This window comes from Melozone crissalis, unplaced genomic scaffold (assembly GCF_028551555.1).
Source record: "Melozone crissalis strain CALT ecotype California unplaced genomic scaffold, PUWL_Pcris_2 ptg000081l_1, whole genome shotgun sequence".
Lineage (NCBI taxonomy): Eukaryota > Metazoa > Chordata > Aves > Passeriformes > Passerellidae > Melozone > Melozone crissalis.
In genome coordinates, this window is record NW_026535858.1 from 12,445,148 (window position 1) to 12,468,724 (window position 23,577).

Genomic DNA, 23,577 nt, shown 5'->3' on the forward strand with positions numbered 1-23,577 from the left:
CTCAAGCTGAAGTGGCAAATTAATCCCTAAGGATGCACAGACATTTATATTTAAAACTCACATAACTTTCACATTCATTAAGCACATTTGAAGTGGTGGATAGTGTATAAAATATCTCATTCTCATTTCAAGCAGCTTAATTTGTGCTTGCCCTTAGGCTGAAGTGTAAGAACTGAAGGCTTCCACCTGTGTCTAAATTGCACATGCAATTTTTTTTTTATAAAATGGTATCTAAAAAAGACAATATAAAATAATTGGGGGCTTTTTTGTTCTTGAGTAGACCTTTTTCCTAGATAAATTACAATAATTTTTTAAAACTGCCTATTCAGTGCGCTAGCAAGGATTTCAATGATGATATGTCTGTACAGTTCCTGTTTATTTAATGAAATATGTAGCATATTTAGATCTAAATCAAATCACAAGTTTGGCTTCTGCTGTTCTCATTTGTGTATGGTGGGTTTAACATAATTTTTTTGTCTATGTTTTTCAAGCATAATGCTGTTTCTGCATTTTAGTAACTATAGAGATTTGTCTTTGTGATATTTACTACAGTGTCCCTTGATGTGAAATATATGCTATCCAACTCATTTCCTATCCCTCACTGCATTGACAAGCAAATTTTCAAGTGATATTTTATATATATTTGGCAAAATTTATATTCAGCAAAACTCTCATCTACAGCTCGAGAGTGTGTAGTCAAGCAAATTCAGGTTCATTGCTTTTTTGCATTTAGTTTTATTTTTTTGTATATTTGGACTTGATTCAACAAAGCACTCAGGAGTTTACTTAAATGCAAAGTTGCAAGTACTTAAGCGTAAAGTCAAACCATTTCTAACTGCTTTGCCACACTAAGCCCATAAGTGCCTTCACGTCCTTTGGGTAAAATTTATCCCAGCCACACTGTCTATTGTATTTCCACATCACACCACAGCCCATCACACATGATACACAGACAGCTGCATCTCCATGAAAGGCAAAAAATCCCCTGAACTTGGTTAGATGGAGAGTGGTACTCCAACAGAAGGAATTCTCTTGCAAGCTGCTTTTTTGCTGGACAGCCAGAATCTGTAGGATAAGGCTTTCTGACCTAGCACAGCTCACAGCAAGCTGTGCTCCGCAGCATTTCCCCCTGGCACTTCAAGGCAAGGCTTCTCAAAGAGCATTTCATCCTCACAGACATCTGCTCAGCGTTTGAGAGGAGTTGGGGGTCTATCATCCATTTTTATACCATTCCTTTTATTGCTCCTTTGGTTAGTGCCCTGAGAAACAGGACATATGACAGTCCATTACTGTTAATGGTGTTGTTGTAGAATCGCACTTCTGAAAAATACTGCCTCAAGCAAAATATTAGAGATAATTTAGTACTGTCTTTCAGGAAGGGACATGCTGGGGTTAATGAAAGTCTGACTTAGCAAACGTGAAAGGATCACATTGTTTGATCTGCTTGAAATGGTATTTATTATACTTATTTAGATAATTTTCTTAATTAAAATAGGAGGTTTTTTTAATTTGTTTTGCCCCCTAAATGAACTCCTTTTGTTGAGGACACAGGCCCTGCTGGAGTTGCTGTCAGGCAACCCAGGGAAATGGATGCTGATGCCAGAAGGGCAGGGAGAGCACAGCTGCCAATGATGGACCATGGGCATTGCCCTCCCTGTCTTCTGTGCTGCTCCCTGAGCAGGGATGGGCAAACAAGGCTTGAAGGTTTGGCCATGGCCACAAAACACTGGACAAGGAAACACTGAATTATGGCCTGATGGTGTCCTCTGCCATCTTCCAAAAGGGGAGAGGTGCTGAGTCAAGGTTGGGGATTTATAGGGGGCTCTCAGAGGGTCAGGAATTGCTCTGAATGAAAAAGATGAGAGATTTCCAGCTGTGAGAGCTATCAAAATACAATGTTCAGCTCCAGCTTTTAATTCTGCTGGCCCACGTTTAGAAAACAGTGTGTGGAACAGGAGAGCACAGTGCTTTCTGCTCCATCCATCAGCACACTGCCTTAAAGTTTGCCAGCTTTAGGGCCAGGAGTCAGGTTCCAGCATAAGGAGAGTGTAAGAGCCTCAGGGCAATGACTTTCCTCTAATTAGCACCACGTGGCACAGACAGACATTTAACAAATGGGAATGCCACTTCCAACAAGCAGTGCAGTGTTTCCTTTAGCATTAACTGTTTTGGCTGTGGCTGAGTTGCAGCCAAATGAATGTACATGGAGAGCCCTGCCATGTCCAGCAAGCAGCCCTGCTGCTGTCCATGGGCTGTTATTTTTCAATTCACCAGGAAAAGAACACAGTAGACACCTTTTACAAACACTTATAATTTTATAACTGAATATTAAAAATCTAGGCAAATTTACTGAGCCACACAACTTCTGGTCGAGCCTGGCTCTGTTTAGAGGAGGGAGATGTTTTTCATGCAGAGTAGATCTTTCCAATCCATTTCAAATTATTTTTCATGAAGAAAGATATCAAGACACTGCCCATCAGCTTTGCTTTACTGCCAGGTGCTTTGGCCATTAGCTATAACACGCAGAGGTGTCATTTATGAAACGGTGTTGCAAGTTCAATATTCCTTTTGCAAAAGGCAACACGCTGCCACGAAATGGGTGGGTTGAGGGTATGTCAAGGCAAGTTTTTTGTCATGTCTGAGCTCCCATCAGGGGAAATGCAAAGTTGGCATCACCTGACTTTTTTGTATGTTGCTTGTCTTTTTCCTCAGCATAGACATTCATTATTCAAAGTAGATTTTGAGGGCTTCTGGAAATGCCGAAAGGTGGGCGCTTGCTATGTTATGACTGTTGGGATTCGTGAAAATTGTTAAGAGGAAAAAAAAAAAAGGAAAAAATTCTCTCTGGGCCAAAGGAAAATGGTGTTGGCCAGACGCTGCGGCTGTATTTTGGGGGACTGGTGACTGGCTTGACAAACCTGTTCTCAGCAGCCACTTGGTCGAGCTCTCTCCAGCACCTGTGCAGCGCTGGGCTGTGCGCGGCCAAGGAGAGGCAGATTGGCGGGTTTTCACACGGCATCCCGTGCCGTGCCGTGCCGTGCCCGCTCGCTTCCAAGTGGGAAGCGCCGCGTTGTAGGGGCGGGGGGCGGCTCCAGCACGGAGGCGCGCGATCCCACGATCCCATTCCGCGGCGATTGTGGAACTCTGCCGGATCATGGCTGGCTTGTTTGTAGGGCTTTTTTTTTTTTTTTTCTTTTTTTTTTTGGTTTGTTTGGTGTTTTTTTTTCTTTTTAAAGAGGTAGCGACGCCGGGGTCGGTGTCGCTGCCCGCGGGTGCGGCGGGCGAGGCGCCGCTCCCCCCTCCGCCGCATCCCGGCGCATCGCGGCGCTCCGCGGCGGTTCCGCAGCGGCGCGCGGCGTCCCCGGTGTCCCCGCGGCGGCGGCGGGCGCGGCCAGGGGCGGGCGGAGCGGCGGGCACTGATAGGCCGGGCGGATGCGCAGGCAATTTATCATCCCCGGCTCCCGCGGAGGCAGGCAGCGCGCCTGTCACCAGTATTGATTTCAGAGGATGGACTCAATTTCCTAGGATTTCCATTAAGAATTAAGCGGGGAGGAGGAGGAGGAGGAGGGGAGGGGGAAAGAGAGAGAGAGAGAGAGAGAGAGAGAGAGGGAGGAAGGGAAGGAAGGGGGAAAAGAAGAAGAAAAAAAAAAAAAAAAGCCGTAAGCACGCAGGGTAGCCAGGCAGACATGGATATGAGATGGCACTGTGAAAACTCGCAGGTAGCTTCTTCTCTCACAGCCGATGCAGCGCACAGGCGAAGCACTGCCGCATGCAGGGTTTAAGATACCTTTAGGCTGACAGCAAGGAGGAGAAAGAAAAAAAAAAAAAAAACCAAAAAAAAAATCCAAACCAAACAAAAAAAGGCATTTGCACCGATTTACTGAAAATTACTTTTTTTTTGAACTAAAAAAAAAAAAAATTAGAATATGTCTCCTTGGAGATTTCATGTCATTAATATCAAGATGAAATTTCTGCACGATATCGGTTTTAAATCTAGAAAAGCTTCTAAATTGTATTTTTTTTTCTTTTCTGCTCCAAGAAAATAACGCTTTGGTACCCAGAGCATGGATGCTGCTGTTTTTTTAATTTTTCTTGTCTGCTTTTTCTTAACAATAGGCTTTTTTTCTTTTTTTGAGCATGTTTGCTACAAATGAGTCTAAAAAGGAAAGGAAAATCGAGAAGAATCAAATAAAAGCATGAATAAAACCTGCTTCAAATAGTTGCCAGGCTGCTTTCTTTTTAACAATCTAGCAATTATTTTGGCTTAAATGATGCTTAAACCCTGACCATGCATGCTTTTCATCTTGGCTTAGAATATGTGTGTACGTGTGTGTGTACGTACGTGTGTACTTGTTTTGATTTGATTTTTTTGCAGTGAGCATTTGCACAACGGGAATTCCTGTGAGTTATATGCATGCTTTGATAAGAAAAACTGCATATCAATGAATGACTGTATCTGATGGACTAAAATGTGGTGATATATAACGCAAAGTAGCTTCATTTTTAAATGAGTTGCTTCTAATCTTTTGGGGGAGGGTAAATCGCTGCATGCTTATGACAATGAAAGTGTTTGTGTATTTTCTCAAAGGTTGATTGTTTATTTGCTTGTTTCTAACACGAAGAGCGAGGTGTTTCCTTTTATTTATTTATTTGTTTGTTTTTCAAATAACAAACCCGCAAGGCATCTGATTTAAGCGAGCACGGGCTACAAAGCTTTCCCTGTTACCTGAAAACAAGCAGAAGGGTGTGTGTTTGTGTGAGTGCCCAGCTCCTCTGGGGAGGCTGCTGATCTTTTCAGCTCCTTATTCTGCCCAAGAAGAGTTAAAATGCCGTGGCTGTCTGGCGCCTGCGTGCACCATGGGAATTCTGCTGGCGAAGCCAGGGCTGGCATCAGGTGGGACAGGTGTGTCGTGATAGTGGAGAAAGGCAAAGGTGTGGGTGAGGGCTGCCAGAAGAGGTTAAAGGGTTTTTAAAGCAAGGAATCAGCAGCTTCCATCTGAACAGAAATCTCATTTTCCCCCAGTAGCTAGAAAGGCAAGGGGAAAAGGGTTTTTTTTGTGTGTTTGTTTTCTTTCAAATGAGTCAGAGGAGAATAAAGCGGGAGAGGCGGTTCAGTTTTATTCAGGTTTACAGGTTGTAACTATGTGTTGAGAGAGAAGTTATGATTTGGGAGGCTTTTTTCATGATTGTGGAAAGGCTGAACTGGATCCAAACTATCTGACTTCATTCATTGCTGCAGTTGTGGGGCTGAGCATCAAACCTTCTCTCCTTTGGCGCACAGGGTGTATTGTGTAATGCTGTTTGCGTTTGCTAGCTGGGCTTCCTCAGAGTTCTGCCATTAAGGGTTCTGCCTCAGAGTTCTGCCACTAAGCCTTTTGGGGTTTTTTATTGTATTCATTTAAATCACTTCATGTGCCATTCTGTACTGCAGCTCTTCTCTTACTGCTCTGGGCTAATCAATACCTGATTTTGCTCTTCCCATTAGCAGCTTACCCCAGGAAAGAAAAAATAAAAGGGTGGTTGTAACCATGCCAAATGGCTCTGGCCTGTTGGTGTCTTAGACCACTCTTCAAGTTCAGGCTGAAAACTTTGTGAATTGAGTTTACCATTCCCAGCTCTCTTCCTAATAATCTTCCACACCACCTAGGCATCATATATAATCTGACACAGCTGACAGCATCCACTTAGGGGAAGCTTAGGGCTGAGCCAGAATGGAAATTGAATTGCATCTCAACTCCCTAATATTAATGATCCTTCCAGGTCAGCAGAGGAGTAATTGCCAGGGCAGCCTGAGGAATTGTCCATTAAACCTGCCTAGATGGCAGCTCACCTGTGCAGAGATGCATCTAGATGGCTTGCACAAAATGGAATTCATTTGCTTAATGTAAGGTCTGCTGGACTTATGAATATCTCCAAAGCCAACATGTGGTCTCAAGTTTAATATCAAGTGATTTTTTCTGGTATTTTAAGATTTCTTATAAGTAAGGCTTAGCCAAATTGCCTTAGATGTGTCTGAAAAAGAAAATTAGCAGAAAAATCTGGTTGGTGATTGTATCTGAAGGGCAAGCCTGTATTTCTGTAGAGGTGTAGTTTGATCTGAAACCTTGTGGCATGAAGCAAGAGAAGAAAAGTTCATGTTGTCCATGTTTTTTAGTCCTTGAGGTAGCTGTGTATTTAGAATAACCCATTAATCGGTCAAAGATGGTATACACAACCTGATTAGGTGGGCAGCTGGACCTTTAAATCCCAAATCAATATTCAACAGGGATTCAGAGGAGACAAACAGCCTAAGGACAATGTTTAGAAACTCAACTGTGCTTTATGTCTTGGTGTAATGCTGATTTAGCAAGAAATCCCAGTCACAGTGCGAGAGGATTTATATTTTGACCTTGTGCATTTGAGATGACAGAGAAAGTTAAGAGTTGTCAGCATGGCTTTACTGCAAGGGGGAAATGCAGAGGGGGTTCAGCCATCCCTGTTGCCATTACAGAAGGTGGAGCAGCAGAGAACAGAGGTGCACAGAACAGACCTTCAGACTGAAAAAATCACATTTTTCTGAACTTGCTTCTGTGCCAGGTTGATGATTTATCTGAAGTATGATAGTCTGGAGACAAATGAGGGAACATCTAACTTGCTGCAATCATAGTGGGATATATCCTCTAGGAAATCTTGGAAACCTGTTTATCTGTCCTCTCTCTCATCACAGCTACTGAAAACCATGGTGGGATTTTCTTTCAGCAGCCATGTCAACTATAGTAGCACCATGTAGTAAAAGGATTTCTGGCTGCTGACACCCTTCTGCCATGGGTCACCCATTGCCACTGCTTAGAGGAGTTGTTTCCTCTCCTCAGAGCTCCTTGTCTTCACACTGCTGGAGATGGTGTCACAGCTTGGCTGGGTTGTGTGTGCATACATATCAGAAAGCCTTTCAAGATAAAGAGTTGAAGGAAGCACCAAATTTAGTCTTAGCCAAGGAGAAGCTTGACAGACAGAGCTTGTTGGTGAAGAGTAAATGATTTTCATACTTCTTGGTTGACATGTTCAGTAGCTTGAAATATTTTATAATTAGTTTTGGTTGTGTGTATTGCCACAAAGTTTTTTCATTCTATTGCTAAATTTTATGAATTAGCTGTTTTTCAGCTTTTCTGACACAGAAATTAATTTTACACTTGTTTTGCACATTCAGACAGTAATGATTTTAATTTCTGGATTTATTGTTCTCTCTGCTTTTTTATATATTTGATATGCTTTTTCAATCCATAGAGTGTTTTGCCCTGCTTTTGCAAGTTGCTCTGACCAGCAGATCCAGGAGAAGTCTGATAAAGTCACAAGAATTTCCTCTTGTGGGGCAGCTTGTATGATTACAGTCATTTGCTATGCTTTTCCACACTGGCTTTCTCTTTTTGTCTATATCTGATCCGTATTTCAATTTTTGCCAGAGGAGTGCATAATTAGATTCAGCTGTATAATCACATGCCATTAATAAGGGCTAATCCCTTTTTCTCAGATCCTATCTTTGAATCCCTTTTGGGTGAAACTTCAGGTAATGCCTCCAGTCTAAGTACCAGATTGAGATGAGACAGAGTAGGGACCGAGGGCAAAACTTAGAGGCAGCAGCTACCTGAAACAATGTGGGTACATCAGGAGGCAGACAACAAAACCTTTACAGTTCCTCTGAAAAAGTAGTTGTTGGGACTGCTTCTGTGCATTTGACTGCATTGCTACAGAATGGCCTTCTCTACTAAAGAAGGGAAAAAATGTGTGCAACCTCTGAAAAAAAGTGGAAGGATGGAAGGATAAGGATTAAAAAGTGTGTTCTGTACGTGCAGGAAATCATTGTGGACACTCCAGTTAGCCCTTGCAGCAGTTTGGCTGAGTTTCCAAAAAAGGTGGATTGAGGTGAAATTCTACCATCCCTGAGGTCAGTGGAAATGCTGTCAGTGACTTCACTGTCACTGACATTCTACCCCTGGCAGAGGTCCGAACAGCACAGAGTGTGAAGTCTAAGTATGTAAGGACATATGCATTGATTTCTAAACCCAGCTATCTTGGATGATTGTTGCTTAAAGTAAATCAAAAGTTAAATGGGAAATGAGCAAGATGGCATTTTCACCAGAATGATTCATTTTAAATTCCATCCCACGAACTAAATGATTCCTTGCCAGCGAAGACCTGGGAAGTTTTCAGGTGATGAGGCATTTCTCACGCTGAGAGTCTGTAATGTCCAGGACCTTGGAACACCTTCTGGTTTGAGCCTGGCCATATGTTTTTGGCCCAAATCCAGAAATGAATATAGCAAGTTGTGGACTTTAGAACAGAGTAAATTGCATTTCTTGGCTCCAATAATGTTAGTGCCTTGTTTGCTGGTTTCTCTAAATTGGCTGTGGTATGGCTGCAAGCCAATACTAAATCACATGAAGACTTAAATTATTTTCCTTGAGTTTCCACAAGTTTTGTATTTTTTCTTCCTTTTAGTTCCTTTGATTTCTCTTATTCCCTTTCCTATCTATTTCAAAATTCCCATGCTAAGTCACTCTCATTATAAAGACTACACTACTATATATGCTGTTATTGTATTTTTTCCATACTGGAGGCTGGGGAGAATGCCTTGCTTTTCTGTGGTAGTTTTTGGTGCTGCTCCACCCTAGTCATTCAGGAGTTTTGTTGGAATTACAATTTTTTTCTTTTTTAATGGGGTTATTTGAACTGTTGAGGACATGCTTTAGGTTACCTAAGTTGTTGAGCAAGTTTATTGAGAAAAAGGGTGATTTGAGTTTCTGGGGCTGTATGTCAGCACTGTGATTGCTACCAATTTTTACTGTTCCCTCAAAGAAGTAAAAAGAGGTGAAAACCAAAAGCCATTGTCCACTTCTTCAATGCAGTTGTACACCTGGGGCATAACTGCTCTGAAGAAGTGGCCAATAGCTTTTGGTTTTCACCTCTTTTATCATGCTTTACCAAAAGATCTTTAGGAAAGCAGCTGCACAGAGACTACACATTATTTGTGTAGGTTGTATTGTGCAGTAGAAGCAAAAAATGAAGTTTATATGGCATTTGGGGGCAAAGCATGTTTTTGAGTTCCTAATTGGTGTTAGAATTGCTTAATAAAAGGGATATGGCAGTGAATGAAAAGTCACAATTTTGCTTTACAATAACACAGGTATATTTGATACTGGTGTTAGGCATCAGTAATGCACCAAATTTGGGGAAGCTGAGGAATGAATACATGGACAAAGCACAAACCTCTTCGCTGTTTTAGAGCCATGAGGTGGCCGCAAGGAAGGGGTGGGAGGTCCCCCAGCCAGAATCAGAGCAGGCCAGTAAAAATATCCCTTCCGGTGAGCTGCACTGCCAAACGCAGCTCTGTTCTGTGCAGTTGATGTCAACGCCAGCGCCGCGTCCTGGGGCAGCTCACTTCCCCTGGCCCGTGCCAGCTCCACGGAGGCTGGCAAAGCCAAGCTGAGCAGGGCAGCTTGTGGTTTCCTAGAGGATGTCCATCTGCCCTGAACAGCCTGAGCAGCCCCGGGCCCTGGCTGACGACGGCGTCGGCGGAACGTCCCGCGTGAGCAGCGCTCGCGGCTCCAGCGCGCGCGGCAGCAGCGCCAGGAATAACTCTGCTCTTGGCCAAGGGCGCGGTGCTGGGGTGCTGCACCCCTCTTCCTCTTTATGCTCAAGCCTGAGAAACACAGTTTGGATCTTTGAAACATGTTTTAACTAATTCTGGACCAGTGGGAAGTCCAGAGTTCCCTTTTTTCAGGGCATGTTGAATGATGGTTGCCTTGCTCGTTTTTGGTTAGGAAGAGACTTTACAGGAGAGCATTTCTGATGCTCACATCTGTTTTTAGTCATTCTAACTAACTTAACAGACAGTAGGATGTTTCTGCTAACTCTTGGAAGGGTCAGGGTGCATGAAACAGCTAAGGAAAAATCAGCATAATTTGGGTTTTTTCCTGCCAGTATCTTAAGTGCTAGGTTGCCAGATGCACCATCTTTACCTAGAGGCATGAACAAAGACCCCAGTTTTTCCATAAGCTACATTGACCATTGTCAACTTTACCATCCCTCAATCTTCCCTTTGCAGCTTTACCTGTGCAGCAAGTTTCTAATGCTACATATTTCCCCTTTCTAGTGGAGATATCTAGGGAATAAAGCAAGTCAAGTGGTGGCAGAGGCATCTGAAAGGGCTGCAAAGGTGACCTTTGCAAAATACTCCTTCAGGGTTACTGGGGAGGACGTGTGACATTCAAGTCTCACTGTTTTTGTGCACCAGACAGTTACAAAGGAAATAATAGCAACTTTTAAGCTCATAAGAATGTATCTGTCACTTTGTCTAATCTTTGCTTTCTGGCAGCCTAAAATGGGTGACTGAGATGGAAACCTGGTCCTGAAAAAGACCAAGACAATTTCCTTGTGTCCAAACTGTCTGTACTATCTGTTCCCCATTGCTATTTAGGTGACTTATCAGAACCAGGAATGAGCAGCAGCTTTTATGAGAGTGGAGACATTCTTCCAATGTGCAGCCACTGCAGGATAAGGAGCTCTGGCAGCTGATCTGTGACCCCTGCTCCTGCCTTGCATTGTGCTGAGACTGACTGGACTGCTCTAGTAGACTTTGCTTTACTCTTTTTATAGCCAGGTATCCAGATGGCTTCAAGGATTTAAGTCAGCTTTTCAGCTTCAGGTATTGCTGTACTTGGAAATAGGAAAACTGAAAGTAACCTGAGTAAATAATCTAAAAATATAGTGGGGAAGTGACTAATTCCTTTAGGAAGCCTACCTCAACTGTAATTCATTTTGGTTCCAAGAGAAGATTCTCACTTATTTGTGATTAATTAGATAGAACCACCTTGAGATCACTAAAATAATAAGACAACACCAGAAAAAAAATTAGTTTTCCCCTTGAATGAACTATAAGCAGCTTCAGTAGTTTCTCAGACTCTCAGTGCATGGTGTATGTCTGGACTGCTGCAGAGCTGTGGAGAGCAAAATGGAAAGATGTTGCCTTAGTTGTGTTGATAACCAGAGTATGAGCTGTGAAAAATGTTATTTAAACAATGTTCTCACAATGGTATTATTCAGAGCCTGAATAAAATCTGCCTCTATCTTAGCTGAGGGCTTGGAAATGTGGGTCCTGTTCTTTCTGGTCCTACTTCCTTGCCCAATCAGTCTGTGGGATTATCTCTGTTTCTACCTTGACTGCAGAAAATCCTGATCTTTCATGTATTTCTGGGAACTCCATATTCCTCATTCATTTATGGATATGCCAGATAATTTCTTTATTTTAACTGAATTTGACGATCGAAGAAAGAATAGGACAAAACAGTTATTAACCCCATTGTTCTGCCATTTCAGAGAAAATTTGTCTCATTGATATACTAACACCCATTCAATTAATGGTGAGCTTTGCAAACTCCCTTTTATTTCATGTGGTCTTACATTAAAACATTACTTCTATTATTTTCAGATATTAAAAGTAATTTTCCTTTCCCTTGGATATTCTCTTCTGTGCTTTTCCTCCAGTGTCAGCATCCCAGAACAGGACATCCACCTCATAGACAACACTGGGAATTACAAATAAATTGTGGTTTGAGTTGAAAATATCCTGAATGTTAAAGCTGTCTGTCTAAAGATTAAGTATATCAGAAAAAGCGTAATTATGTTTGCATTTTCCAGGTGCCATTTGTATTACTCTTGATTCAATGCTTTGCATGAAGTGTAAGGACTGAAATTAGCCAAAAAAGTCATTGAGCTGCTTCTTTTGGGTCAGCTGGACTTCTTCCTCCAGTGACTGCTTGCTAATTTTGAGATGACGTTTCTTCCTCCTGGGAATGGATTTGCCTGAATGTATGCTTAATTGTATTAATGCTAATAACTGGGATGGGGGAGTGATTTCTTGGAGGAAAGGAAAGGCAGGAATAACCTGTGAGCCCTGAAAAATAATTGGGAGTGGGAGTTAGGGAAACTACCACATGTTCTGCATATCCTGGGTTTTGTCTCTGCCCTCAGAGGTCCTATAACTTAGACATGGGTGCCAAATGTGGTGCTCAAATGGTCAGCTCAGCAGTCAAAAGAAGCTCAGGTTTTTCCCTTCCTTTTTGTAAATTCATACTGACCTGAAAATGTTGGTAGCTGCATAAATTGCTGGATCTGATTTCCATGTGAGGTGTTATGGCTCTGGAATACTGGAAGGGATGCTCTGTTCAGCAGATGCTCTTGGTTTCCAAATAACAAAGAAGAATTACACAATGGTGGCACCTTCAGGGTGGAGGAGCTCTGATGCTCACCCTTGTGCTGGTGGCCTGATTTTGGGCTGCCAGCGTGGGATGTGTGCCCAATCCACAATTTTCCCCTCTGAGGAAACCAGCCAGGATGCTGAATGGAGCAAAGCACTGGCTCCATTCCAAGGATCTCTAATTTTCCTGGCTTCTCTATATAAAGCTGGTGGCTGATTGAGTACCAGATACATTTTAAGCCTTTATCAGTGAAGTTTTGTTTATCTCGCTCTGCAGAGGTCAAATCAGGGCAAACAGTGGTGCTCTCCTTACCATCTATTTCATGCCAATTAAAATCTCAAAATAAGTCTTGTAACTGTCTCTCCTGCCCTTGGTATCACATTCTCTTCTTCATTTCATTTTTTAACCTGATTTGCAGTGGAAGACTGTGTGTTATACTCTCATTTCAGGACCAGCACCTCCCTCCCCCCTCTGAAATTTCTGGGAGCAATACTTGCTTCTTATTACTGTTCTATCTGGCTGAAAATTCAGCTGAGCATCACTGCATCTGCCTTGCTCCATACCTCATCCCCTGGCACTGTAAATTTTGCCAGGAGCTCACATGCTGTAGTTCCATTTAGAGCCATATCAGTATATAGAGGAAGGGGTCTCAGTGCTTTAAGAATATTTATTAAAACAAAGCAGCTGATATTCTATCCTGCCTGCCACCAGGATCCCACAAGCCTGCTGGCTTTGGTTCCTGTATTTGCACACTGTGCCCATGCAGAAGGCACCTTTTCCAAGGTCACCCATCAGCTTTTGTGCTCAAAAAAGTGATGAGGGGTTATCCAGAACAACAAAGTGAAAAGGCTCTGAAAGGATTCATACCTCAGCAGGTACTTTGAATGTTGCATGCAGCTGTGGGCTACAGCTGTGGAAGTCACAGAGAGTTATAAATTAGCCTTGTGGGGAAAGCTAATTGGCAGCTTCTCCTTCAAAACAAGACCCTCTTGTGCAGTGAGTGTGTGTGCATGTTTCCATGATCAGGTGGAGATGTAAAAATATTTGATACATGATCTCCCATTTTTCCTGCCATGACTCAGCTGTGGAGGATAGCTTATGCATTTGAGAGTGATCACAGATAGCTTTCAGCCCTGATAAAAAGAGAACAGATTGTATTGGAGTAAACTGATTTCAGACAGGGTCTTCTTTGGACAGATGTGCTACTCCCAACTTCTCAGGTGATACCATCCACAAGAGCGCCTGAGCATAGTAAACACTGATTAGTGGATTGGAGGTGATGAAAGAGAGGATTAATTAAACTCTAGAACATTATAATGTATATGAGCTGGTGATTGGGAAAACAGTCTTGAAAAAGATCCTGTAGCCCTTTTAAAAAAAACAATCCTAAGAAGACTAGGGCATCTTAATTTACAGAAAGAGAAATCTCTTCAGACACTTTACACTTTATTCTTGTGGTATTCTGCAACATGAGAAGGATATCAAAATACCATTGCCAGAGAGTGAGGGTAGCACATGGATGCACAGCAAGAGGATTCAGGCTGCAGAAGGCGACAGGGAAGTTTTCTTTTCTTTGTGTTTTACATTTATGAAAAATTCAATTCCAGCAAGACCTGAATAGAGAGTAGATGCAGGCAGGCATTGACTCCATGGATTGCAGCAGACATTCCTTGACATTTACTGTCCATCTTTGTATCACAGTGAGGTTTGCCAAAATGAAGTATTAAACAGAGAAGCAGTTTGTGGCAATCACAGTAGTGTGTGTATCCCCAGGAAGGGCTGTAGTGATGCTGAAGAAGGCTGTTAAAACCAGTTTGTGTTTTCCCAAAGCCATAACAAGAGAGAACATAAGCAGGTGTGAGCTGGACTGGTCTGGGGAGGGATGAGAGCAGCCTGGAGAACTGGCAAGTAGCTGAATCTGCAGTTGGTTGATGCCAAAGTTCACCAGAGAACACCAAGGCAAGGCAGGGTGGGATTGTTTCAGCAGATGCTCATGATACATCTGGCATTTACCTGTCAGGTGTTGTGCTGGAAGCAATCAGGTGGCAGCAATGCCTGATTGGATATTCCACAAAATGGAAGTTTCCCACCTGGGAACAAATGGGCAGCAGAAGAGAGGAGAGCAGAGGAGAGTTTACTATCACAGCTGAGCATGGAAAAGTGTGATGAATATCAAGCTCAAAACAAAGCAACTGAGATCCAAATTTCCCAATAGCAAGAGACCCATTCAACCAGATAAGTGAAAAAATGCCTTTTATTCAGGGTGGTTTCTTTTGTCTGTAGATCTTTTTTCAGCCAGCCTTTGGAAGGTGCATGAGAAAACCTTTTCTGTGTGTGGCTCTTGAGCTGCATCAGTTAACATAAGGCATTGGGGGAGGGTTTGGGGATTTTGAAATGAAGTTAGGCTTTGGCAAAGTTTAATAAAATAGATATCCCTACCACTTTGCTCACCCAATGTAACCATTGGGAGAGAGATGTTTATACCAAGTGTAAAAATTATGTGTTAGAACCTGAAATGTGCAACTAAACTATTGCAGAGCCTAATTTCATAAACTTTCCATGTCCAAAGTAGCATTGCAAAGAAAATGATGCCTGGTAGACTGGGACATGTATATTTTAGCAAGGTCTTCAAACATTTTTTATATGAGACTTTGTGGAAAGAGCAAAAAAATAGGCTGAAAAGCAAATCACTGTGGGAATTAGGTTTTCTGGATGTGAAGGAGGACAGCAGACTGGAATGGTTGCAAAATCTCCCTGATATTCTTTGATTAAAGAGCACTTTTCAAGTGTTACCTGAAAAGAAAAGAAGGAAAATGGAAGAGAATGAGGTCAGGGCCAGGTTTTCTTCAGACTGTCACCTGCAAACAGATTTGTGGTCAGAACAGTGTCTGGAAACTGCACATCTGTGAGAATCCCTGGGGGAGGTCACATTTTGAGATGTGCATTGATAAAAGGGTCAGGCACAATGTCACAAGAAAAGCAGCTGCCAGAAAGAGGAGTGATCTTTGCACATGTTCTGACCTCTGGCACTAAACAGCAGCAAGATTCTGGTTCAGGTGGGAGGGAGGTGCTGGTGAACCTGGAGGGCTGTGCACTGTCAATGTGGTGCCACACACCAAAATCCTGGGCTGAGGAGAAAAGAAATCTCATTCCACCTCCACCTTGGGGAACTTAGAGGTGAGAATTTGCTCACCTAAATCAGTGGTTGTGTTTTTTGTTGTCTGTTTGCTTTGGGGAGAGAAAGGGAGTCTTATTGGTTCCAAATACTGGATATCAAACAAATTTAGCCTTGCTATTTCTAAACCAGAAGGAAGTTACTTTATTCAATCTCTCCATATGTAGAAAGAGTCTCCACCCATCACTAGCATGGGAGAAATGTCAGAGCCTTTTCCAGCAAAATTTCAGTTCAGATAAGAGACATCTCTGTCTGAAGGCAGGAAAGCCTGGAAGAACTTAGGAAGGCACATATATTACAGAAAACACATAGTTGTTCATTCACCCACACAGGAACTTACTCATAGTTACCTAAGAGAGCATAAGACTGAAAAAGAATTTCTGGGTCATAAAGTCCAGTCTGTTCCCAAAGTTCTCCAGCATTACAGTCAGTGTTAGATGGACCTTTCTAGCAGTGAAAATGTATTAGACAGCTTCAGGCAGGAAAAAATGCCCAGCACTGCAAATTTGGACCTTTAAATTAGTTGTTTAGAAATGCTGAACAGTGAGCACATTTTTCTGTTTTATTTTGCTGTCATTTCACTAGGCATTGTTTTAATGTAGAAAGACCTGAACAAATTGCAAATCCAAAACATAAGCATAAACATTGTTGTATTACTATAATGAGAACTTACATTACCAGCTCCTGAGTGAGCCTAAAGTAGATTATTGTTATTGGAGTTCTTCAGATGTTTCTTTCCTGACACCAGCGGTTTTCAGGTCGCTGATCCTTCTTCAGCGTTGGTGTTTTTTAAAAGTCATCACCATTTTGTGGTTATTCTAATAACAGGAATAAAACATTTTGGAGGGGGTTCATGATGCATTCTGATTCTACATATCTGTGTTTCAGAATGTTAACAAAGATTGTTTGACCCTGGCAATGTCTCATGGCCTCTGGGCTGGGCTTTCACAGTCACCCTAAGGAAGACATCCATTAGCTGAGAAATATTTCTGTGTATGAACCAAAGTAGCCTGTTAGCAAGAGCACATTCATTTAAGAAGGCATCTCAGTAATAGTGGAACAACTGGGCAAATAATCTGGATCCAGGGCTTTTCTCCTAATGATCTGAACTTCTGCAGAAGGGTTAAGGACATGGAGGCTGGTAGATACTGGTAGGAGGCTGATATTTATCCCAGGAAAATTCCCTCTGGCAGCAGTGGGGATAATGGCCTGTAAGACCTAAACACTCTGATAGTGGAATTACACCAGAGGAATTCTTCCCTGCTTATGAAAACTTCTGCTTACATCCAGCTGACATTATGGGAGGGGAGCAGAAGTGGGAGGTGAGTTTAAAGAGCAATTAGGGAAAGAATTTTCTTGTAAAGCAATTCCGTCTTTTGCTGTTTGCTTTTGGAATTATTTTAATTATCTTTCATTTACGAAAGTGGAACCTTTAACGAAAACAAAAGATTAGATGCTGCCATTAGAGGTAAATTGCACTCATGACAGAGAGCAGACTTGGATGCAGGCATTGGTGCACAATGCTGAAGCCACTTTTCAAGGAGTTGATTAGAATGGTTCTTGCATTTGTGAGCACCTGTGCACTTTATTCCTTCATCTCCTTTCTTTCTTAAATGTTCTTGTGCTTTAATATCTCTCATGTGATGAGCAGCAAAAGTGATGTAGGTCAGATAAAGGAATTCCTATCTGAAATCCATAAATTTTTCAATGTCCAGTACAACTTAGCTTCCAACAGGGATGGCTGTAGACGTTGGCACTTCTAAAGCATCACAGAACTGCTGTGGGAGAGGTAAAGTCAAGAAACCACAACAAAATGAAAGTTCCTGTTTCACCTAAATGTCTCTATGCTTTGACTTTCCACAGTATAAATTACGTCATGAAATATGGATTTGTTGCAAGACATGGTTTTGTAGCTCATTTGTGTAACTTCTGCAGTATTCTAATGAAAATCCAATGTGATTTTGACAGGTTAGGGCTGTAGTATTAAAGCCAAAGTGGCAGATTTGTAGATAGTGATTCCTTGAAGAGTGATTATAGAGACAGTTGCTTATATAATTACTGCATTATATGTATGTTACCAGTGTTACATGACATTAAAATCAGTCATTAATCCTCTTTTATCATCCCCAGTAGCTAAAAACTCTGGGAAAAAGAAAAGTAGAGCAATCACCATGAGAAACAGAACGAGTCCTCAAAGGAGGTCCTGATTGCTTAAGAAAATGTGGTACCATGTCTGATAAGATTCTGTTCATGTACTTCAGAGATTCTGTCATTCCACTTTGCAGATAATTTTCTTATCTGGAGCAATTAGGGCTATTTGTTGCTTGCGTGGCTCTGTGTTTTAAAGCTGAGCAGCTGCTGCTGTCACTAAAGGGATGCTTTCCTCTTGCGTATTCCCAGCACCAGCCCCAGCTCTCAGCTGTGCACTGAAGCATTGCAGCTCTTGCTCCTCCAGGCTAGAGTGGCTCCCTCACCACACCAGGCAGAGCAGGAGGGGCTGAAAGGAAGGCTCTTGGAGGTCATGGGTGTCTGCCTGTGGAAAAAGAAGCAGGGAGTTGTAACTTAGTTTTATTTCGCGAAGCATAAGGATGCATAAGTAGGAGGGGAGCTGATCTAAGTGCTTGGACTTGGGACAGGAATAATGAGTTCCCTGAATCTCTAGAGCTTCTAAATGTGTATAGTTCTTTGCAAGTGAAAGTGGGAGGGTTAAATCCATTGCATGCAGGGCATGGCATCTCCAGAAGTAGATCCTTCTTGATGTGGGAAAGGCAGGGCCAACTCTGAGGGGTCTGAAGCTGGATGTAACTATTCATCATAGAATTGACATTTTAATGTGGCTTGGAGTCATAAAGCAGAGACCTATGTGAAGCAGCTGTGAAATGGTGATTGTATCTCTCTAAGCATTACAAACTGCAGGGATTAAATAGAATCTCCCCCAAACACACACATGCTTGCTTTGCCCATTTTCCAGTTCACTCTGAACAAGAGAAGAATTAAATATTTAGTCCTTTTCTTGTCTGCAGGTAAGATTATGCTTTCTTTTAAAGAATTCTCTTTTAATTACTGGTTCAGGTGCTGGAAAATAAAAGAGCACTTGTGGGTTCAACATTTTATCTGCAAGGCTAAGCCTTTTGTGTGCAGGCAAACCCCATCATTTGGGCAGGCTATTGTTTGAACCAAGCAAGTTTCAGCCTCTGTTAATTAGGTTTTTTTGTTGTTGTTTTTTTTACAATAATTTCTCTGGCGTTTGCTCTGTGCTTAGCCTGGTAAAGTAAACATTAAATCTCAATTAAGATTGCTATACTCATCAAACAGAAATTCTCAGTTGTATTCAGTTCCACTGCTTTGGGGAAAGCAAAGCTGTTTTTTTGAGCGAGATGGATGCATTCTATACCTACAGAGAGTGGACAATGGGCTTTTAGAGTCCCTTGAACATGGTGAAGTACACTGTAACATATGTGCTTGTGAATAAAATATTGTAGTGAATTAATGGTATGCCTGCTCAGGTTAGGTGTGTTGTGTGATGTCAAGGTGTGTCCTTAGCACAGGGAACATGTTTTAAGGGAAGTACACCCTGAGAAAGGGTGGAGAGCCAGACCCAGCCTCCTGCAGCGTGGATGCAGTAACAGCTGGTACCTCAGTGCACTCACACAAACCCCACTGAGAGTGAAGAACCTGAGTGCTGGGAGGGGATTAGTGTATCACACTGGAATTCACTCTTTTAAAAACACAAATATGGTACAACAGTGGAAAGGTAAGGGTTTTTGTTTTTACAGTAGAACCCTCAAACATCCATAAAAACTGGGAATTGTAGTGACTTCTCTTTTGCTAGCAAAGTGTTGCAGCTCTGCCAGTGCTCTCTCCTCTCATCATGGTGTCAAAGTCCTGGCTCTTGTTCCCCATCTGCAACTGGGACACCCAGCTAGAGCAGAATGTGTGGGAGTAGTGGGTGATTTCTTGGTGGAAACACCCCCAGTGAGTGTAGTTCTGTCAGGGGTCACACTGACACTGATGCTGGGGAGGGACAGTGGCTCTGTGTGTCCCTGCCTTTCTCCAGAGCTGCTGCAAAACACTGTGCCGTGTTTCCCTGGAGAATTCATGCCTCTCTGAGTAGTGCTGAGAGAGTGTTTGTCACTGCTTTAATTTGCCAGGAAAGAGGGCTGCCTTGCCATTTGCATTACGGAGAAGAACCCTGGCTGATTTATATGCAAGCAGCCAAGCCCAGGGAATTTTCAGCATCCCATGAATCACACTGGGGGATGCCTGGCCCAAAACAGCGTCTCTGCATTTCATGCTGAAGCTTGACCAGAAATATGTGATGTGTGTCAGGCAAAGAGTAATTAAATTTGTTCTCAAATAAAAGATAAATACACAGAAAGACACAGGCTTGTTCACCTGGGTCTCTGAATATTTTTGGAGCACAGCTTTTGCCGTGGAAACTTGAAGAAGTAAAAAAATTATATAATTTTGTCTGTTCAGGGAGCTGAATTATTCATATGAAATGAAAATATTTTATAGTCATGTTTCAGAAAATAAGTGTGATTTCTAGGCAACTATGCCTAATAAGAACCCTGTGGTATGAAATCTAGTCTATAACTGCTAAATAGTTCTCCATCTTAAAGCTGTGCTGGGCTATGTGTATTTTTAGGCATCCTAGCAATAAATATTTTATAAAGTGCTGCAGACAGTCAAGGGAGGGAATGTTCTGTTGCAGAGGAATCCAATTTCAGGTTCCCCATAAAATGATGTGGTTTATAGGGTTTGATATCAGATACAAAAACAAGGATGTTATATAAAATGTATCAGATGTTATCAGTGAAGAAACCCCGCAGTGTTGTGAATAATTTGTGATCCTTCAAAGAAAACTAGAAGGGCTCTAAGCAGGCCATGTAGTGATAAATATCAATCTACATGTGTTCCCATATTGATGAAAAAAGCTATTCCTTACCTTTATTAACAGCGAGGTCAGATTGGCAGTAAAAGAAGACAAACAATCTTTATTGATACTTACGCTACATGTTTAATGGAGAATAAATATTGCAAACGCTCACTATGACTGCATGTGCCGTGGAGAGAAGCCTGCCATCTCCAAGCCAGTATCTGAGGATTATGATCCCCTGTTGGAGGCTTTGCTCCAGCATTTCCAGAGCTCCTGCTCTGCAGCATCGTGCGCTGCTGGCACTTGCTGCGTGTGCGTTTTCCTCACGCACGAAAACCGCCTAACGCTCAGCCTGCTCCCATTAAGTTGGTGCAGGGGGAGAACAGCCTTCCTCAAGCACAAATTGGCACATGCAGCTGAGATTTAGCTATTAGAATCGTGTTGTAATGGCACATTTAGCTTTCAGAGCAGAATGAGTGGAAACGCCCCGTCTGTCTGCTGGCAGTTGCTGCTCCCTGTTGAGCTGGGGGAGAGGCAGCAGAAGGGGCAGTGGGCTGGCGGTGCTCTGCTTCCTGCCCACTGGCAAGTGGGAGCTGCTGGCTGGGCCCCCTGTCCTGCTGTAGGCAGCAAAATGCTCACTCTTCCCTGATTGCCCACTTGGAGACTGCCAGCCACCCCTTTCTTCATGATGGGTCGGTGCCTGCCTTTCCCTTGAGGTCCTTTCCATGCAAAGCCACCTTGGTGTTGCTCAATCTAAACTGAGCCATAGGTGCAGAAGATTTTAGGAGGAAGAAGCCATTTGCTTTTTTTTGTCCTGCTATTTAAAGTGGAAGCTGTTGCATAAAGCTACAAGTGCAGAGCTATGCACACCTAGGTAGTAATTTCTCCTGAAGGAAATCCATAATCAGAAAAGGATTTAAGACTGCAGGGAAGGCTTTCATTTCCTTTGCTTTTCCAGTGCTAAACCCCATATGAATTAGGAAAATAGCAGCCATCTAATGGAAAATGCCTGTTTCCCATTGCCATTGCAGAAAACAGAGATTTCCTGAGTTTTGTGTTGGTTTAAAATGCTAGAATTGGGAGGCATTTGGAGCAAGCAAATGGTAGGAAAGGAGAGGACATCCCAGCAGGATTTTGCTTGTGTCTACAGCACTACAGCACTACTGGCATTGTGATTAATAAAGAAAATGGGAGCCAAGTTTTAAGACTGCAAAAGAAGAAAGAATCATTTGGGGTCAGGGTGTCCCCCCATATTATAGGGTGAGAGTTACAGATAAGTTTTCTAGATATGTTTTCCCCAGTTAGTAAAGCCTCTGGGACTATAGGTGTCCATGTTTGTCACCCACCAAGAGAACTTTACTTTTAAAGGTTAATCTCATCTTCTCCTCATCTCTTTGTAATGTGGAGAATGGGGTAGGGAAATTAAAGGGCAGGTCTATACACGTCTGCTGATTATTGAAATCAGTTGCCACTTGTTTTACTGTCTGGAGTTCTGAAAAAGAAAGGAAAAAAAGTGCTAGGTGTTAACAGGACAGCCTGTATGCTCTGAAAACAGAGCAGGTACTTCCAGACTGAGCATTAACATGTGTCAAGTGTGTTTTAGAAAATATCTTTGCTCTATTACCTTTAAAAATACAAAAGGGAGTGACTAGCCTACTACACATATTGATGGATGAGGTTAAGTATGACTTTCTAGTGTTGAAAAGGGCTGGTGAATTTTATTTCCAGAAAAAAAGAAATAAAAAAGCTAAAAGATAAATTATTGCTTTGCTCTGAAAATACTCATACATAGAGTTTTTCCTAGGATTTTCAGCCTCCCAAATATCTGGGAGTAATTTGCTTAAGTAGATATTCCAGACCGACTTTAATTCAGCCGTTGCTACGGCAGGCTGCAAAGAACAAAGAGGGAGGCTGCAACATTTCAGTGTGCTGAAGAAAATATTAAGACATGCTGAAATATGTGTATGCTAAGTTGATAGGCTGCAGATACTGGGAAGGAAGCCTGAAGGAACTGCCTCACTGTGTATCTGGTGGAGTTTAGTGAGAGGCTGTCGTTTTGGGAAGCAGAACACGGCCAGCTCCTCTGTGGCCTTGTTTTATGTAGGGCACTCAGTCTGCAGCATGATGGATCTTTCATTACCAAAGACTTCACTGTGAAATTAAGCATCATGCCCTCCTAGGACCCATCCTCTTCTGGCTGCTGAAGCAGTTTTAAAGTATAAGATCAATTAATAAAGTTAATTGGGGATTAAAGTACAGTAGGTTGAAGAAAGTGCTTGCAGCTGGCTGAGTATACGACTTGAGCACCCCAAAGAGTCTGGTCTGCAGAGGTAGTTTGTCTGTGACTTTTATGTTCATAGATTGCTGTGCAAAACTGAACTAGCTTCAAACCTCAACCCTCCCAACATATGGTTTTGATTTCAGGCCTGAAGCTGCCCATTAATATCACAAGTGTCGCACAATTGCATTTATTTTTAATGAATGTATCCAGGAAAATTTAGTTCAGCTGAGCAGTGAAGTATTATTAAATGGACTAAATACAAGCAAGGGTGATTCAGATATTTCTGCTTTATCTGTTGCTTGAGATTTTGAGAATACTGGAACATTGCATTTTCACACCCTTTGTTTATGCTGAATCGTTATAAAATGTTGCCTCAATATAAGTTTTCCTTCCTTTGCTTCCAAATATTAACCTGATCTTAAACAACCACTATTCAAAGCAGACCCCATTTGAATAATACATTATGCACAATAATTCAGGAAATGTAATTGATTGCTTTTAAACTATATTTATATGACTTTGCCTTCTCATAAAGAGCAGTTGGAATATCTAACTGAATGCACAGATATAAAGGGTTTTTCTGAGCATGATTAAGTATTAGTAACAAAACTGTTCTTGCATTCCTAGTTGTTGGAAGTACATCACTGTAAGCAATTTACAAATCTTATTAGGACACAATGAGCACCAGGCAGTTTATATTCTGGTTAAGAACAGCATGCATGAGCTGAGCAGTAGGTTTGAGAGCTAAGCTGCCACCGATGCATGTTCCCACAAATAATTGCTATAGCAACATTGTCATAATGCCTGAGATCTGCCTCCCTTGGGTTTGCACATGAAGTTTTCTTTATGGTGAAACAAAATGCCTTCTCAAGTTGAAAATACACTGTAATGGTGAGGCTATTGATGGCTTTTGCCTTTTTAATTTTTTTCCTTCAAGTAATTAAATTTCAAATGTTGAGAAGCATAATGGAACATTAGGGGAAATCATTTGCTGTCATAATGTCCATTC

At 42.0% G+C, this 23,577-nt stretch overlaps 1 protein-coding gene across 34 annotated transcripts in view; it reads left to right on the forward strand.

Moving 5' to 3' along the window:
- NRXN1 (neurexin 1) overlaps positions 1-23,577 on the forward strand; it is a 680,932-nt gene that overhangs the window by 623,529 nt on the left and 33,826 nt on the right. The window contains exon 1 of one of the 34 annotated variants that reach the window (XM_054290302.1): positions 3,622-3,719. The exons of the other annotated variants lie outside the window; for them this stretch is intronic. Within the exon in view, the coding sequence (XP_054146277.1) occupies positions 3,687-3,719 (33 nt within the window). The 5' untranslated portion in view covers positions 3,622-3,686. Of the gene's footprint in view, positions 1-3,621; positions 3,720-23,577 lie in introns of those variants that run through there. 34 annotated transcript variants of the gene reach the window in all.